Here is a 16,230-nt window from a genome sequence, read left to right as displayed (position 1 = left end):
CTTGTCTGTGTCTGTGAGTTTTTGTTTGTCTGTCTTGTTAGTTCATGTGTCACTTTCAGTTTTATATCCCACCTGTGAGTGAAAGCATATGGTTCTGACTTTTCTGCCTGACTTATTTTACTTAGCATGATATTCTCAAGGTCCATCCGTGTTGCCACAAATGGCAATGTTTCATCTTTTCTTATGGCCGAGCAGCATTCCACTGTGTGCGTGTCCCACATCTCCTTTACCCAATCATCTCTTGAAGGACACTTTAGTTTTCCCGCGACATGGCCACCATGAATAATGCTGCAGTGAACTAAGAGGTGCATAATATCTTTGTGAATAAATAGTTTCACATTTTTCAGATATCTATCAAGAAAGACTGCTGGGTCATATGGTAACTTTATTCTTAATATTTTGAGGAACCACCAGACTGTTTCCCATAGTGGCTGCCCCAGTCTACAATCCCATGAACAGTGAAGGAGGGTTCCTGTTTCTCCACAGCCTCTCCAACACTTGCTATTTGTCTTGTTGATAACAGCCACTCGAACAGGTGTGAGGTGGTGTCTCATTGTAGTTTGGATTTGCATTTCCCTAATAGCCAGTGAAGCTGAGCATCTATTCATATATCTGTTGGCCATTTGTATGTCTTCTTGGGAGAGGTGTCTGTTCAGGTCCTCTGCCCATTTTTTAATTGGATTTTCTTGTTGTTAAGTTGTATGAATTTATATATATATATATATATATATATATATATATATATATATATAAGTTAATATATATAAATTATATATATATTGGATATTAACCCCTTATTGGAGGTGTTGTTTGCAAATATCTTCTCCCATTTTTCCTTTTTGACTTGTTGGTGGTTCCTTTTGCTGAGCAGGAGCTTTCTAGTTTGATACAGTCCCATTCATTTATTTTTGTTTTTGCTTCCCTTGCCTTTGAAGTCAAATTTATAAAATCCTCTCTAAGACCAATGTCCGTAAGTTCAGTATGTTTTCTTCTATGTATTTTACTGTTTCAGGTCTTATATTTAGGTCTTTGATCTATTTTGAGTTAATTTTTGTGTTTGGTGACAAATAGTCTAGTTTTATTTATTTATTAATAAATAAATAACATTTTATTTATGTTTGCATGTAGCTTTTCAGTTTTCCCAGAACCACTTAGTGAAGAGGCTTCCTTTTCTTTTTCTTTTCTTTTTTTAAATTTTAGAAGACTGGGGACAGTGGACCAAGGAAGGGCCTAGGATAACAGGGGAAGGACTAGGTGGGGAAATGAGCCTGGGCTGGTCTGCTTTGGCTAAGAAGTCAGAGAAAAGGGGGTCTTGGGGACAGGTGCAGGGGTTTTGCCCAGGAGGAACTGCCCTTGCCCATTGCTGTCCTGGTTGCAAACCTCATGGCTTTCCTTAGAGTAGATGAGTGCCTGTGGCGGAAGGAGAGGGGGAAAGAGAAGGGAAAGACGCAGGTGCTGGGACCTTTTTGAGGGTTTTTAAAGGCTGGGAGTTTAGGGGAGGTCTTAAGGGAGGATCTCAATAGACGATTTGTCAGCTTTATGCTGCTGCGCCAAAATGAGATTCATTCCCTTAACTTATCTGTCCTTGGGTGTGTTGGCACAAATGGCACTAACTGGATTTCTGCTGTCTGTCTCCCTGAGTCGGGTGATTTAGCTTTTTACCCTCCGGTAGGGGAGGAGAAGTGCAAACCATTTACTGTCAAATGTCCTTGGTCAGGGAAGTAGGATTTTGCCATTTACCAGATGGCTGTAAACCGCTTGGCGGTTTAATTCTCTGTCTCAGTTTCCCTATTCCAGTTGCCCTGGCTTACTGCCCTGGCTCATTCACCCCTCAGAGGCTTCCATCCCTGAAATCTTTTCGGGGTGACGAGGAAGGACGGTCTGTCTTCAGTAGCCGCTTCCTGTGACAAGGGCGGTGGCTCCAGCCTGATAGGGGATGGACGGCTCTCCCTGCCTGATCTAAGGGGACGAGGGAATGGGATCCAGACTGGACCTGAGGGGCTGTGAGCTGATTCTCCCAAAGTTGGACAGGCTGGAATCCCTGAAGCGCATCCTCTTGACATGGGATTGCTGTATCATTCCAGAAACAAAGTTGGTAAACTGTTCCATATTTCATTGACTGAATTATTTAGTCCTGGAAAGACTGCCATGAACCAAGTGAATTATCAAGGTACCAGGCCATTTCTCCAAGGGACTCTTATCAGCTTCAAAGTCAATCTTCATTCCTGAAAGCTTTCTGGTGACATTCAGAGTTCAGGCATGTCTCTCTTGACCATGACATTCCAGTCAAAGACTTGGTTAATAAAACCACAATTGGAAACTGTTTCTTGTGTGTCCAGTGATGAAATAGTTCAAGCCACTGCACTAAAATGTTACCAGAGATGTTGACTATGAAATGGCGCCAGTCGCTACTGGCAAAGTTGAAAGTTACAGAGGCAAAAAGAGGGGCCCTTGGGGTTTAGGAGATGGAAAGGCAAGGGTAATGGCGCACCTGGGAGTCGGGGGAGAAGAGGGAAAAGGAAAGACACAGGCAGGCTCCAGGGTTGCCATCTGGAGGTCCCACGTGAGTTACCAGAAAATGTTACTAGAAAGGGGGCCTGGATTTGAGGGAGTCTGTCCAGGGCCAGCTGGTATTTTGTGGGTTCTTGACTTTGTGCAGGAAAGATTTCACAATACAAGTCCCGGTGATTTTTAGAGGATGTTTATTAAAGCTGGGGACAGTGACACAAGAAAGGGCCTAGGATAGAAGCAACAGGATAGACACTAGATGGGGAAATGAGCCTGGGCTGAGCTGCTTTGGCTCACCAAGAAGTCAGAAAAAAGGGGGCCTTGGGGACAGGTTCAGGAGTTAGCCTGGGATGAGTTACCATTGCCCATTGTTCCCTCGTTGCAAGTCTCATGGAGTACCTTAGAATTTAGGAGATGCATGCAATTGGGAAAAGATGAGAGGGAAGTCTCTTTTCTTTACTGTGTGATTTTGGCTCCTTTGTAGGAAATTATTTACCCATGTACATGTGGGTTTACTTATGGACTTTCAATTCTGTTCCTTTGTTCTATGTGTCTGTTTTTCTGCCAATACCATACTGTTTTGATTACTGTTGCTTTGTTGTTATAATTTGAAGTCAGGGAGTGTGATATCTTTGGCTTCATTCTTTTTTCGCAGGATTTCTTTGGCTCTTTGGAGTCTTTTGTGGGTCCATACAAATCTGATGATTTTTTGTTATATTTCTTTAAAGAATGCCATTGGAATTTTGATTGCATTAAATATGTATATTGCTTTAGGTAATATGGACATTTTAGCTATGTCAGTTCTTCCAATCCATGAACATGAAATATCTTTACATTACTTTGTGTCTTTTTCAATTTCTTTTAATAACGTCTTGTAGTTTTCAGTATACAGGTCCTTCACATCCTTTGTTAACTTTATTCCTAGGTATTTTATTTTTTTAGTTGCAATTGCAAAAGGAATTGTTTTTTCATTTTTTTTCCTAAAATTTAGTATGTGGGAATGCAGTGGATTTTTGTCCAATGATTTTGTATCCTGAAACTCTATTTGTTTATTGTTTCTAATAGTTTTTTGGTGGAATCTTTAGGGTTTTCTATATAAACAATCATATTGTCTGCAAAAAGTGACAATTTTACTTCCTCATTTTCAATTTGGATGTCTTTTATTTCTTTTTCTTGCCTGATTGCTCTGACCCGGACTTCCAGAACTATGTTGAATAACAGTGGGCATTCTTGTCTTGTTTCTGATCTTAGAGGAAAAGCTTTCAGTTTTTCACTATTGAGTATGATATTAGTTGAGGGTTTGTCATATATGACCTTTATTATGTTGAGTGTTTTAATTATAAATGGGATGTTGTATCTTGTTGAATGCTTTTTCTGAATCTCTTGATATGATCATATAATTTTTAGCCTTTATTTTGTTAATGTGGTGCATCACATTGATTGATTTGTCTATCTATCCTTGTGCTCCTGGAATGAACCCCATGTGATTGTAATCTGTTATCTTTTTAATGTATTGTTGTATTCTATTTGCTAGTATTTTGTTTACGATCTTTGCATCTGAATTCATCAGAGGTATTGGTCTGTAGTTTTCTTTTTTGTGTTATCCTTGCCAGGCTTTGGTATCAGGGTTATGATGGCCTCATAAAATGTGTTAGGAAGTATTGCCTCTTCAATTTTTTGGAAGAGTTTGAGCAGGACAGGTTTTGAATCTTTGAATATTTGGTAGAATTCACTGGTGAAGCCATCTGGTCCTGGGTTTTTACTTTTGGGAGGTTTCTGATGCTTGTTTCAATGTTTTCACTGTTGATCAGTCTATTCAGATTTTCCAGCTTATTGTGATTCAGTCTAGAAAAGTTTTATATTTCTAAGAACTTATCCATTTTTTCTAGGTTATTGAATTTGGCAGCATAGTCTTTTGTAGCATTCTTGTACGATCCTTTGTATTTCTGTGGTATCTGTCATAACTTTTCCTCTTTCATTTTTGATTTTGCTTATTTGAGTCTTTAAACTTTTTTTCCTTAGTGCCTAGCCTGAGACTTGTCAACTGTACTAATGTTTTCAAATAAGCAGCCATTTTAACCATTTTTAAATTTACAATTTAGTATATTCACATTATTGTGCGACCAATCTCCAGAATTCTTATTACTTAGCAAAACTGAAACTATATCCACTAAGCAATGACTCCCCAAACCCCTCTCCCAGGCCCCCGGCAACAGCCCTTCTGCAGTCTGTTTCTGAATTGACTGCTTTGGGCTCCTCTTGGGTGGAACGGTTCAGCGTTTGTCCTTTAGCAACTGGCAGCATTTGTAGGTCCTTGTCCCTTTTAAACAGTAGAGCTGCATGTGTGGCACAGGCTACATGGCTTTTTCTAGGGCCCTGAACCCTGTGGCTTTGCATCTGCTCATCTCATTCTCTGCTCTCCTCACCCCTGTATGGAGCTTGTCTCATGCAGAGCTGACCTTTGGGGTGTGGCAGGGTTTCCATTTAATTCATTGTTCTCCTAGTGTCTGGAATATTCTTTGTTTACTTTGAGAATCCTGGCTCAGCAAAAGCCATTTGAATGCCAGCATGAGAGGTTTTTGTTCTCAGCTTCTTATAATTAAGGGACAGCCATCCCAAAAGCCTGTGAGGATCTGATAGGAGCCCTCAGGGGCACATCACGGTTGGGGAGCTAGAGCACGCCCAGCCCAGCTGAGAACAAAGCAGACAGCAAAATTCAGAACCCCCTAAAAGACTCATGATTTACACTGACTACCGCCTCATTGTAGAGCTGTCACTAACCTGGGACTAGGAACATGATTCTTATTTAGTGGTTAAGGAAAAGGAGATTTTGAAGGGCCACAAATCCAATCCAAAGGAGAGATGGTGGGAGGTTCATAGGAAGCCTGTGTGGCTTTAAGGTTCCCTCTAAGAAAGAGAGACCCCAAAGCCATTCTTCCTGGTACACTCCTCATAACCAGATCCACCCTTGAACAGGTCTGTCTACAGAGCTGCTGGTGACAGGCATAGGGCTGCCTTCCCCCGCCACCATCCACACTCAGAAATGCCAGGAAGTTGCTCCCAGGGACATCTTATCTCATCTTGCCGTCTTTCCCTGCAGCCCCAGCACTGGCCGGGAGCAGCTGGGGAGCATCCATTTGGCCCAGCAGCCAACAACTTGTGACCCTCTCTCCAGGCTGCCTGCTCGGAGTGTGTGCACAGGTACGGCCAGGTGGTGGGCTAGGTCATGGACCAGGTTTGGGGGAAGGGAAGCCTCACACATGATGCTGACTTTAAATCTTTTGCCACCACTTCGATTTGCTTCCCCAGTAATGTTTATAATCATTTTGTTTTGAAAAATTATCTTCAAAACCACTTTTGGTTGCGAAGAGCTCCTGCAGCCCCCCGGTGGCTTGGGCATGCCGCCTGGGCTTCATGTGGGCTGGTGTTGGTGACTCCCCAGCGCTCCAGCCCAGCATGAGGACTGCCTGCCAGAGAGCAGGTGCTTTGGAAAATGCAGTCTTAGTTACAGCTCTTCTCGTAGGCCCAGAGCAGTCTCCCATACTCACCGGAGAACACATGCAGGGTCCACACCATTCCCCTCTGTCATAATCCTCTGAGCAAGTCCCTAAAGGCAGGTAGAGACAAAGACATTCCAGAACCAGAAAAATACTTCTACTCAATGAGCATTAAACCCGGGGATTGGGTCTGAAACACTGCCAGCGGCTCTTTGCCATGGACTGTCTGCCAGGTTTCACTGTGGCCCCAGGGGAGGGACAGATGTGGAAAGCATTTGGGGTGTGTTACCATTTGGTAATTTTCCCATGTGCTCTTGTTGGGCCTTAGAGTGCCTGCCCCAGGACCCCAGCCTGCCTAGAACAGCCTCACGGCTCTGCTGTGGGTTTCCTCCAGGACCGACGCTGGGGGAAGCCCTGCAGGGCTCCAGCACTGGCTGTGGAACCATATCATCCCTTGATCAGAGGCCCAGAAGGGGAAGGCTTTGGTGTCTCACCTCTGTGCTCTAATTATAACTTTACTTTTCACTGCCATCAAGTACATTGCTGCTCAGATTCTGTCTTGTCCCAAGATCAATCCGAGACCAATGCAGAAAACAGCTATAGTAAGTCATACAGAAAATAAGCAGGTGGCCCATCCCACACTTGCCTCTGCACCTGCGCAACACTGGCTGAGTGAGCTCGTCAGAACCACGTGTTCAGTTGTCCATTCCCAGTATCGCGTGTGTGTACGCATGCGTGTGTGTGCCTGGGCACTTGTTCACCCCTATGGTATTAGGTCTCAGGTAATTTGGTGGAAAAGCCAAATATGGGGCTCTGTTTTAATTTTTAGGGTCACAAAATAAGAGAACAAACGTCACAGCTAAATGGGATCAAGAAATCGTGTGTGTGACACTGACCCGGGATCCACACCGTGGTTTTGGTAAGAGGGCTCCTGGCAGGTGAGACGCAGTCTCTGCCTCTGGACAGGGTGTGTGCCAGCTTCCTGCTTGACTTTTCTACTCCCCTTTTCTGCCTCTCCTCTCCCAGCTTGTCTTTTTCAGTGATTGCTTCTGCTCTTTCTTCCCTTTAAGTGTCCCTGAAGAGCAATGAGACTTTTGGGTCCAAGTTTTCCTTTTAGGCCTGATGAGGTTTTGGGGTACATAGATTGAGAATCTGAGAACAAGATAGAAACAGATTTCCCACCCCCCAATATCATGTAACATCCTTTCTCTAGTATATTTAGATTCTTAGTGATGGGAAGGAATGGTGCGTTTTGACCACCTCTTACTATCTACCACATCTGAGGACTCTAAACCACGTAAGAAACAAGACACCGTGGAGACAGCACTTCCTCTCTGCTGTCTGCTGGAGCAGCTGCAGCTGCTGGGCTGCGCTCCGGCCTCCAGCTGTGCTCACCGGGCCAGACGGCTCTTCTCCAGGGACGTGGCGAGTAGAAAGAGCTGTTTGAGGGTCAGGGGACTGGTACAGAGATCAATGATGCCACCTGTAGCTGTGTGATCTCTGAGCTGCAAAATCATTAAGCATCATCTTTCTAAATATCATTGGGTTGCAGGTTTTGTCATTAATGAGGGAGAAGACGTAGGCAAAGCTGACCCTGGAATCTTTATATCCTCAGTACTGCCCGGGGGACCAGCTGAAAGGGCGGAACGGATCAGCCCAGGTATGCACTTTCAATCGCCCGAGGTGCAGCTTTAAGGAACTGCTCTTTCTTATTTCCTCCCCGGTATTAAGGTGCTTTATTTTCCAGGAGCACGGATCCTAGCCTTGAATCACATCAGTCTGGAGGGCTTCACCTTCGACATGGCTGTGAGGATGATTCAGAATTCCCCTGACACCATAGAATTAATCATTTCTCAGTCAAAAGGTATGTCTTCGCCTGCTTTCGGAAGCTGGCTGGCTTTCTCCATTTTCAGGGGTGCACTTTACCTCAGGGTTCTGGATCCTTGAGTCCACGGAGGTCTTTTGCTTTGCTTTCCTTGTGGTCGTGGGTGGCAAAGCAGCGCCAAAGTGGCAAAAGGAAGGCTGTGCCGGTGCAGGGGCAGGATGGGCTCGGGGGCTTGCCCCCTGAACGGAGCAGCCGGCTCCGCTCTGCACTAGACGCGGTGGGCGCAGCCACTGCGTGCTTCTCTGCCCACGCCTGTGGCACAGGGAGGGCATTCTTCATGTCACCCCAGTCCTTACTGACAGTGGCCGCTCCAGGATCCCACCTGGTGGAGCTTAGCTGTGGCAGTCAGGTGGGAGGAAGACTGGGGACTGTCCTCGGATTACTTGGTTAAGATTTGCCATGTTAGAGGTCAACATGCAGAGTGAAGTTTTTGAAGACGCTTTCATTCACCCTCGGGTAAGTTTGAGAGAGCACAACAATCGCATACCAAACAATGGTATTACCGTGTTTGTTCGGGGCGGGTCTGGGGAGCGATGGAGGTGACGGGGAGGTTAACATCTCCTTTGCTCCCAGTTACCTGGGACCACCGCTGCTTTTTGGTTGCATGATTGTGTAATTTAACAGCAGGTTGCCTGTGTATCCACGCTCATGGATTTCTTTCTCAAAGTTCGGGCTCAGTGTGTGACTTCCCCTTATGTAAAAAAATAATTCACATCGCACCAGCCAGCATGTCCTAGGTGCCTCACCTTTTGAAAACCACACATACTCTCTCACGCTTGCACACGAACGCACCATCACCAGGTGGCTTTCCCAGGCCTTGCAGCTGCCTGTGGGCCATAGAGGATGGCAGGTGGCAGAGCTGGACCCTCAGCCATGTGCCTCTCATCCTGTGGTTGGAGCTGACCCAGGGGCCTGCCCAGCGCGCCCACAGCAGCAGCCCCAGCTCACTGTGTCTGTTGGACTTTCCAACATTGTCACAGATCTTCCCAGTGTTTAGCTCTTCCCCCTACACTTTGCACAGGGGTAGGACTAGAAGGAGCAATATGAACATCCTTTTTTTGATCAAGAAACATAATGCAGCGGAGCTGGGATCCTTCGTGTTCAGGGATGGACTGCTGTGTTAAAGGGTGCCAACGCATGGACACCAGGCACCTCATATTCTTGGCCTCTAGGTGGTCCTCAAGCTGCAGCTAAGTGGATTGGCCTTTGACAACCACACGGGAGGAAGAAGACCAGGCTGATGCTGGTGCACAGAGAGACACGTTTCAGCCCCAAGATTCACAAGGAGTTTTTCATGGTGCCTGTGGATTAGATGTCCTCCCATTATTGGTGCCCAGTCACCAGTAGGTACAGTTGCCCCATCACAGCTGAGGCTTCTTACATAGCTTCTACCACTGCTGGAGGAAGATCTTTCCCCAGTGATGCTGCTGGGTCATCGTGGCCAGAGGCTTGACCACCATGAATTTCCACTTGGTTAGGCTGCTGTTGGGGCAGGTGGTCTAGATTGGAGGTCAGGGATGAGACATAACATTCCCATCAGGAGCGGCCATCAGGGTCTACAATAGATGGAGTTTTAGTCACCTGCAGAGTTCTCCTAGCTTGTATTTCCATTAGGCAGGACAGGGGTTGCACAGCTTGCCTTTTGAATTCAGTTCTAAGTCCTGCCTTCATTTCTCGTGGAGAGTGTGGAAGAAAATGAACAGATGCTTACAACATTGGCAGAAGGATAGTGACTCTGAGTGAAATAGCCAGAAATCAGGCATTACAGAACAGTGGCCCTGCATTATCTACCGAATACCTTTAGTTTGCAGAACTTCAAATCTAATTCAGCAAAGTGAGTTAATTCAGCATGTGAGTTTGGGCACTTCTCTGGGTGCTAATGAGTCTGTATCAAAAGCAGCAAGCCTACTTGTATGTTTCCATATCCAGATCTAAAGAAAATCGAACTAGTTTGCTTTCCTCCCACTCTGAGCAGCTAATATTAACATATTAACAATCAATACATTTATTGAGGCTGTACCAGGTACTAAGTTGTAATTTCTCCTATCTCTCTCCATGTGTAAAATCTCTCTATATAGCTTGTAAGCCTCACCAACCCTATCGGGTAGCTGGCATTATCTCTCTTTTAGGTATAAGGAACTCGAGGCCCAGAATTAAGTACCTCCCCAAGGTTTTACACTTTGATTCCCTCTGTTCTGTGCCAGGCCAACAGTCAAGTGTGGGGTGAATAGAAACCAGTGACTAGTCTCCACCCATAGGGAGTCCACCATATGATTATCATCAAGTGCCCCAAGCAGACCTGACATGCTGGTCTCACCTCACACAGTGATTACAGATGTGCCCCCAGGGTGCCAGAAGAGGCGGCTTTGCGAACACCACCCCACGCGGGTTGTGGGATCTTGTGAAACCTACTTAATCTTTTTTACTCTACTTTCTCATGATTGAACTTGGATAACACCTTCCTTGTGCATATGTTGAAAATATGGAAAGGTGCGCATATGTGTGTTTGTGTGTGTGTGTGTGTGTGTGTTGCTCATCACATGGCAAGAGCTTCACCAGGGAGCTGGCATTATTAACTCTCTGTTGCTCCCATATTTTTTTTTTGGTTGTGTTGCAAAGCTCAGTTTAGCTTTCTAAATCACATCCAGCGTCTTCCTTTCCTTAATTCTAAATGCATCATGAGGTGCTAAACTCGCATCCTTCCCAGCAGCTGTAAAAGGCCTTTCTGTCATTGGTGAAAATGCTGTGCCTCATACAGAGGTGTCACCGAGATGCCAGCTTTCTAAGCTTCGACTTCTTGGCTTGTTTGTACAGGTGTTGGAAATACCCCGAGTGAGGAGAAGAGTAGCACAGCCAATTCTGGGGTCTCCTCTACAGGCAGCCTGAGCACCGGGCACCAGGGCAGTTCTTCATCACACACACAAGACCAGGGGAGAAATCTCGGAGAGCTAGGAATGGCTGGGACTCAGAGCTCACTGTCCAGGAGGAGGCCTCAGCTATGTGCTCTCCCATTAAAGGTAAGTGTACCTGTGGCTCACTCTGTAGACACTGAAGGAGAGAGAATGGGCTGTGGAGCCCAGCAGCCCTGGCTTCAAAGTCCATCTTTGCTCTCTGTTTACCTGTCGGGTGGAAGGAGATGATTTAATCCTTCTGGCCCTCAGCTTTCATTTGCAAAATGGCAATAGGTGCCTACACTGCATGGTTGTTGAGAAGAACACAAAGGGAGAAAGGCAAAGCCCCCAGCACAGTGCCACAGGCTCAGTGTTTTAGCCGCTAGTGTCCTTAGTCACTAATTACAATTGTTACTGGTAATAACATTTGCATGGACAACCAGGCGTCTCATATTCTTGGCCTCTAGCTGGTCCTCTAGCTGCAGCTAAGCGGCTTGGCTCTTGACAACCACACAAGAGGAAGAAGACCAGGCTGACGCTGGTGCACAGAGAGCCTTGTGTGACCCCTCCGGCTGTGTCTCCTCGGACGTGGGGTAGCACAGTCTCCTTTTCCCCCTCCAGACCTTTTTCCCTTTTGCTCTGGGCCCTGCGAAGCTGACACTTATGGCCTATGTGCCCTTCTGCCTTCTAATTGACTCTGCCCCGGAGAAGCCCTGTGTCCAGAAACAACGCCCTGGTTTCCTTTACTCTCTCATTCTACCCCACTCACAACACTGTGACATCAGATGTGTGGCTTTCTAGACCAAGTAACTCCGACACTAACTGCCTGGAGGTAGCAACAGATCCCACAGGTTAAGGACTCAGTCCCACAACACTGCCCAACTTCAGATGCCAATATCAGGTGGTTCCCCAGACTTCTGCCTGACTTGCTACAAACTGAGGTTCTACAACCTCCTCCTTAGCTTTGATAATTTCCTAGAGCAGCTCACAGAACCCAGGCAAGTAGTTTACTTGCTGTTGCCAATTTATTACAAAGAATATTTTAAAGGCTACAAATGAACAGCCAGATGAAAAGATGCATAGGGCGAAGTCTAGAGGGGTCTCAAGAGCAGACACGTTTGTCCTTGTGGAGTCGGGTGTGCCCTCCTCCTGGCACACAGATGTGTTTACCAATGTGGACATTCTCTGAACCCCACACTTTTGGAATTTTTATGGAGGCTTCATCACATGATCGATCATTATTAACTCAGTCTCCAGCTCCTCTCACCTCCCTGGAGGATGGGGGCTGGGGTGGAGTGGAAAGTTCTGAGCTTACAAGCATGGTTTGGTCTTTCTGGTGACCATCCACCATCCTGAAGCTACCCAGGAGCCCACCAAGAGTTATCTGTCTAGATCAAAGGACACTTCCATCACCCAGGAAGTCTGAGGGATTTCAGAGCTCTGTCAGGAATCCAGGTGAAAGATCAAATATTGGAACAAGTCTCTCATCACTTAGGAAATTGCAAGCGTTTAAGGACCTCTTTGCCGGGAATGAGGAACAGAGATCAGTATATATATTTTTTCTATTATTTCACACCCTGGTGGAAGCCTACAGCTGGGGGATGAGTGAGGACAGGCTCATCACTCTCTGCCTGTGCTCCCTGTGTCCTTCCACTGAAGAGCGTGTGCTGCTTTGCCATAGAACTGCCCTTTAGGCTCCACCAGCCGCGCCCTCCTTCACTCATCAGGCTCAGAGCAGGAGCAGCACCTGCCGTTCTAGCTCAGGGTGCTTAGCTCTCCTTATTGGTTCCTCTAAGAGTTGCTAACACCTGTGTGAGTGCTCCTCGGTTAACCAGGTTGAGTGTGTGTGCCTTCTCTTATTTGCTGGGACTCTGGTTCACATAACCAAGTTACCCCGCCTCTCTCAACCTCATTTTTTCCCCAGGTTTTAAAAAAAAGTATTTTTTATTTTATAATTACAGTTGACATATAATATTAGTTTCAGGTGTACAATCACATGATTAGATATTTATATAACTTACAAAGTGGTCACCCCAATAAATTTAGTACCCATATGACAACATATATAGTTATCACAATATTATTGACTATATCCTCTATGCTGTACTTTACATCCTTATGAATGTTCTGGGACTAGCAATTTGTACTTAATCCTTTCATCTTTTCGCCCATCCCCCAACTTCCTCCCATCCAGCAACCTTCAAAATGTTCTCTGTATCTACAAGTCTGTTTCTGTTCCACTTGCGTCTTTATTTTGCTTTTTAGATTCCATACACAAATGAAATTGTCTGGCATTTGTCTTTCTATTTCTGACTTATTTCACTCAGCACAATACTCTCTAGATTTATCCATGTTGTTTCAAATGGCAAGATTTCATTCTTTTTTATGGCTCAATCATACTCCATTGTATATATGTACCACTTATTTATCCACTCATCTATTGATGGACACTTAGGTTGCTTCCATATCTTGGCCATTTTAAGTAATGCTGCAGTGCATATATGGCTGTATATGTCTTTTTGATTTAGTGTTTTTGGTTTCATCAGATCAATACCCAGAAGTGCAGTGGCTGGGTCCTTCTTTGTCTCATTATAGTCTCTTTTTTTTAATGTTTTATTGATTTCAGAGAGAGAAAGGGAGAGAGAGAAACATCAGTGAAGAGAGAGAGTCAATGACCAGCTGCCTCCTGCACACCCCCTTCTGGGGATCGAGTCCACAACCCAGGCATGTGCCCTGACTGGGAACCGATCAGTGACTTCCTGGTTCATAGGTTGACACGCAACCACTGAGCCATGCCAGCCAGGCTAGTCTTTGTTTTAAAGTCTGTTTTATCTGGTATAAGTGTTGCTATCCTAGCTTTTTAGCTTGTTTGTTTTCATTTTCATGAAATATCTTTATCTATCCCTTTACTTTCAACCTGTGTGTGTCTTTTGATCTGAAGCGAGTCTCTTGTAGACTGTGTACATAAGGGTCTTGTTTTCTTATCCATTCAGCCACCCTATGTCTTTTGATTGAAGCATTTAATCCATTTACATTTAAAGAAATTATTGAACAGATGTGTTTTTATTGCCATTTTATTATTTATATTTTTAATTTTTTTCCTTGTTCTTAAAAAAACATACCCTTTAACATTTCATGTAACACTGGTTTGGGGGTGATGAACTCCGTTAGCTTTTTCTTTTCTGGGAAGCTCTTTATCTGTCCTTTGATTCTAAATGACAGCTTTGCTGGGTAGAGTAATCTTGGTTGTAGATCCTTGCTTTTCATAACTTTGAATGTTTTGTGCCAATCCCTTCTGGCCTGCAAAGATTCTGTTGAGAAATCAGCTGACAGTCTTATGGGAGCTCCCTTGTAGGTAACTACTTGCTTTTCTCTTGCTGCTTTTAAGATTCTTTCTTTGTAACCTTTGCCATTTTAATTATGATGTGTCTTGGTCTGGCCCTCCTTGGGTTCATTGTTTGGGACTCTCTGTGCTTCCTGGACTTGTATGTCTATTTCCTTCACCAGGTTAGGAAAGTTTTCCATTCTTATTTTTGCAAATTGGGTTTCAATTTCTTGCTCTCTTTCTTCTCCTTACTGATCTTCCATGATGTGAATTTTGGTATATTTGAAGTTGTCCCAGAGACTCCTTACACTGTCCTCATTTTTTGTTATTCTGATTGGTTGTTTTCTGCTTTCTTATCTTTCAAATCTCTGATTTGATTCTCTGCTTCATCTACTCTACTGTTACAGTAAAACCTTGATATAACAGATTAATTTGGGTAAGGGGGTGTCTGTTAAAGCCAAAAGTCCATCATATAATAAAGTAGGTTTACCAAATGCTTAGTTAAAAAATTGAAAAATTAGTTAGTTTACCTGTTTTCACTTTTGTAGACATGTTTATGTAATTAAAATTAAGTATGTATGAAAAGTTTAATTTTACAGACAGGTTTTCTATACGTATTACTGTAATTTTAAATTTACACTGAATAGGTCTAGTAAATATGTGCATTCACCAGCTACTGTGAGTAAACAAATGTACACAGCTGGGGCATGGCTTAGCACATGTCAGAACATCAGCCCGCACACATTAAAACTGCTGCATAAAGTCATACCATGCCCTAGCTGGTTTGGCTCAGTAGTTAGAACGTTGACCCATGGACTGAAGGGTCTGGATTCAATTCTGGCCAAGGGCATGTACCTTGGTTGCATGCTCAATCCCTGGCCCTGGTCAGACTTGAGCGGGAGGCAGCCAATCATTGTGTCCCTCTTATATCAATGTTTCTTTCTCTCTCTCTCTCTCTCTCTCTCCCCTTCCACTCTCTCTGAAAAGCAATGGAAAAAATATCCTCTGGTGAGGATAAAAAAATAAATAAATAAAAAAAAATAAATTAAAAAAAATAGAAAGTCATACCATGCAACAACAGAACCAATTACTGTGTGCAATGCTGTGTGATCATGTGCTAATCATTTGCCGAATATTGTTTATGAATAGTCACTTTTGGATTTAAACATGTAGACTACAGTTGTAGATATGTAATATGTATTTATGTCAGAGATATTACTACAGCGTTTTCTCCAACTTATGGCCTATTCACTAAAATTTGTTAAAAATAACAGTGAATTAATAACAAAAAATAACTTGCTAATTTAATTATAACAAATCTTGGTTAAAAGCATTTTAGAATTAACAGGTCTTAATTTTCACATATGATATGTGGACCAGAAATTTTGTCCATTAAATTCAAAGTCTGTTAAATAGAGGTCCGCAAAACTGAGGGTTTACTGTAGTTCCTTGTAATGTACTCTTCATTTCAGTTAGTGCATTCTTCACTTCTGACTGGTTCTTCTTTATGTTTTCTATCTCCATCTTTATGTTTCCTGTCTCTTTGCTGAAGTTCTAAGTTTCTCTACTCGTCCCCTAAGTTCCCTGAACATCCTTATAACCAGTGCTTTGAACTCTGCATTAGTAGATTGCTTTTGTCCATTTTGTTTTTTTCTGGAGTTTTGTTCTGTGCTTTTATTTGGGACATGTTTCTTTGTCTTCTCATCTTGGCTTCCTCCCTGTCTTTGTTTCTATGTATTAGGTAGATCTTCTACATCTCCTGGTCTTGGTAAAGAGGCCTTATGTAATAAGTGTCCTGCAGGGCCCAGTGGTGAAGCCTCTAGGGTCACCTGAGCTGGGTGCTCCAGGTGAGCCCCCCTGGTGTAGGCTATGTACATCCTTCTGTTGTAGTTGAGCCTTGATTGTTGTTGGCACATCAATGAGAGGGATTTACCCCCGCAGGCCGATCAGCTGCAAGGACTGGCTATGACAACCGTGGAGGATCAGCTGTGCAGGGGCGCATCCCACAGAGCAGCACTCACTTCAGCTGGGCTCAGGTACCCACTGAATTCACTCCTTGAGTGTGTCACTCATGGACATGGTTAGGTGGTGCTTCAGCTTGGTCTGAAGCTGTCCACTGGGTGT

The 16,230-nt window shown here is 44.2% G+C and overlaps 1 protein-coding gene across 1 annotated transcript in view; it reads left to right on the top strand.

The window, feature by feature from the left end:
• LOC148091490 (FERM and PDZ domain-containing protein 2-like) overlaps positions 1 to 16,230 on the top strand; it is a 48,679-nt gene that overhangs the window by 28,678 nt on the left and 3,771 nt on the right. The window contains exons 9-11 of the mRNA XM_087824230.1: positions 5,609 to 5,709; positions 7,558 to 7,665; positions 7,753 to 7,869. Of these exons, the coding sequence (XP_087680356.1) occupies positions 5,609 to 5,709; positions 7,558 to 7,665; positions 7,753 to 7,869 (326 nt within the window). The remainder of the gene's footprint in view (positions 1 to 5,608; positions 5,710 to 7,557; positions 7,666 to 7,752; positions 7,870 to 16,230) is intronic.

This window comes from Miniopterus natalensis, chromosome 14, assembly GCF_054644295.1.
Source record: "Miniopterus natalensis isolate mMinNat1 chromosome 14, mMinNat1.hap1, whole genome shotgun sequence".
Classification (NCBI taxonomy): Eukaryota; Metazoa; Chordata; class Mammalia; order Chiroptera; family Miniopteridae; genus Miniopterus; species Miniopterus natalensis.
This window is presented reverse-complemented; position numbering and strand designations above follow the sequence as displayed.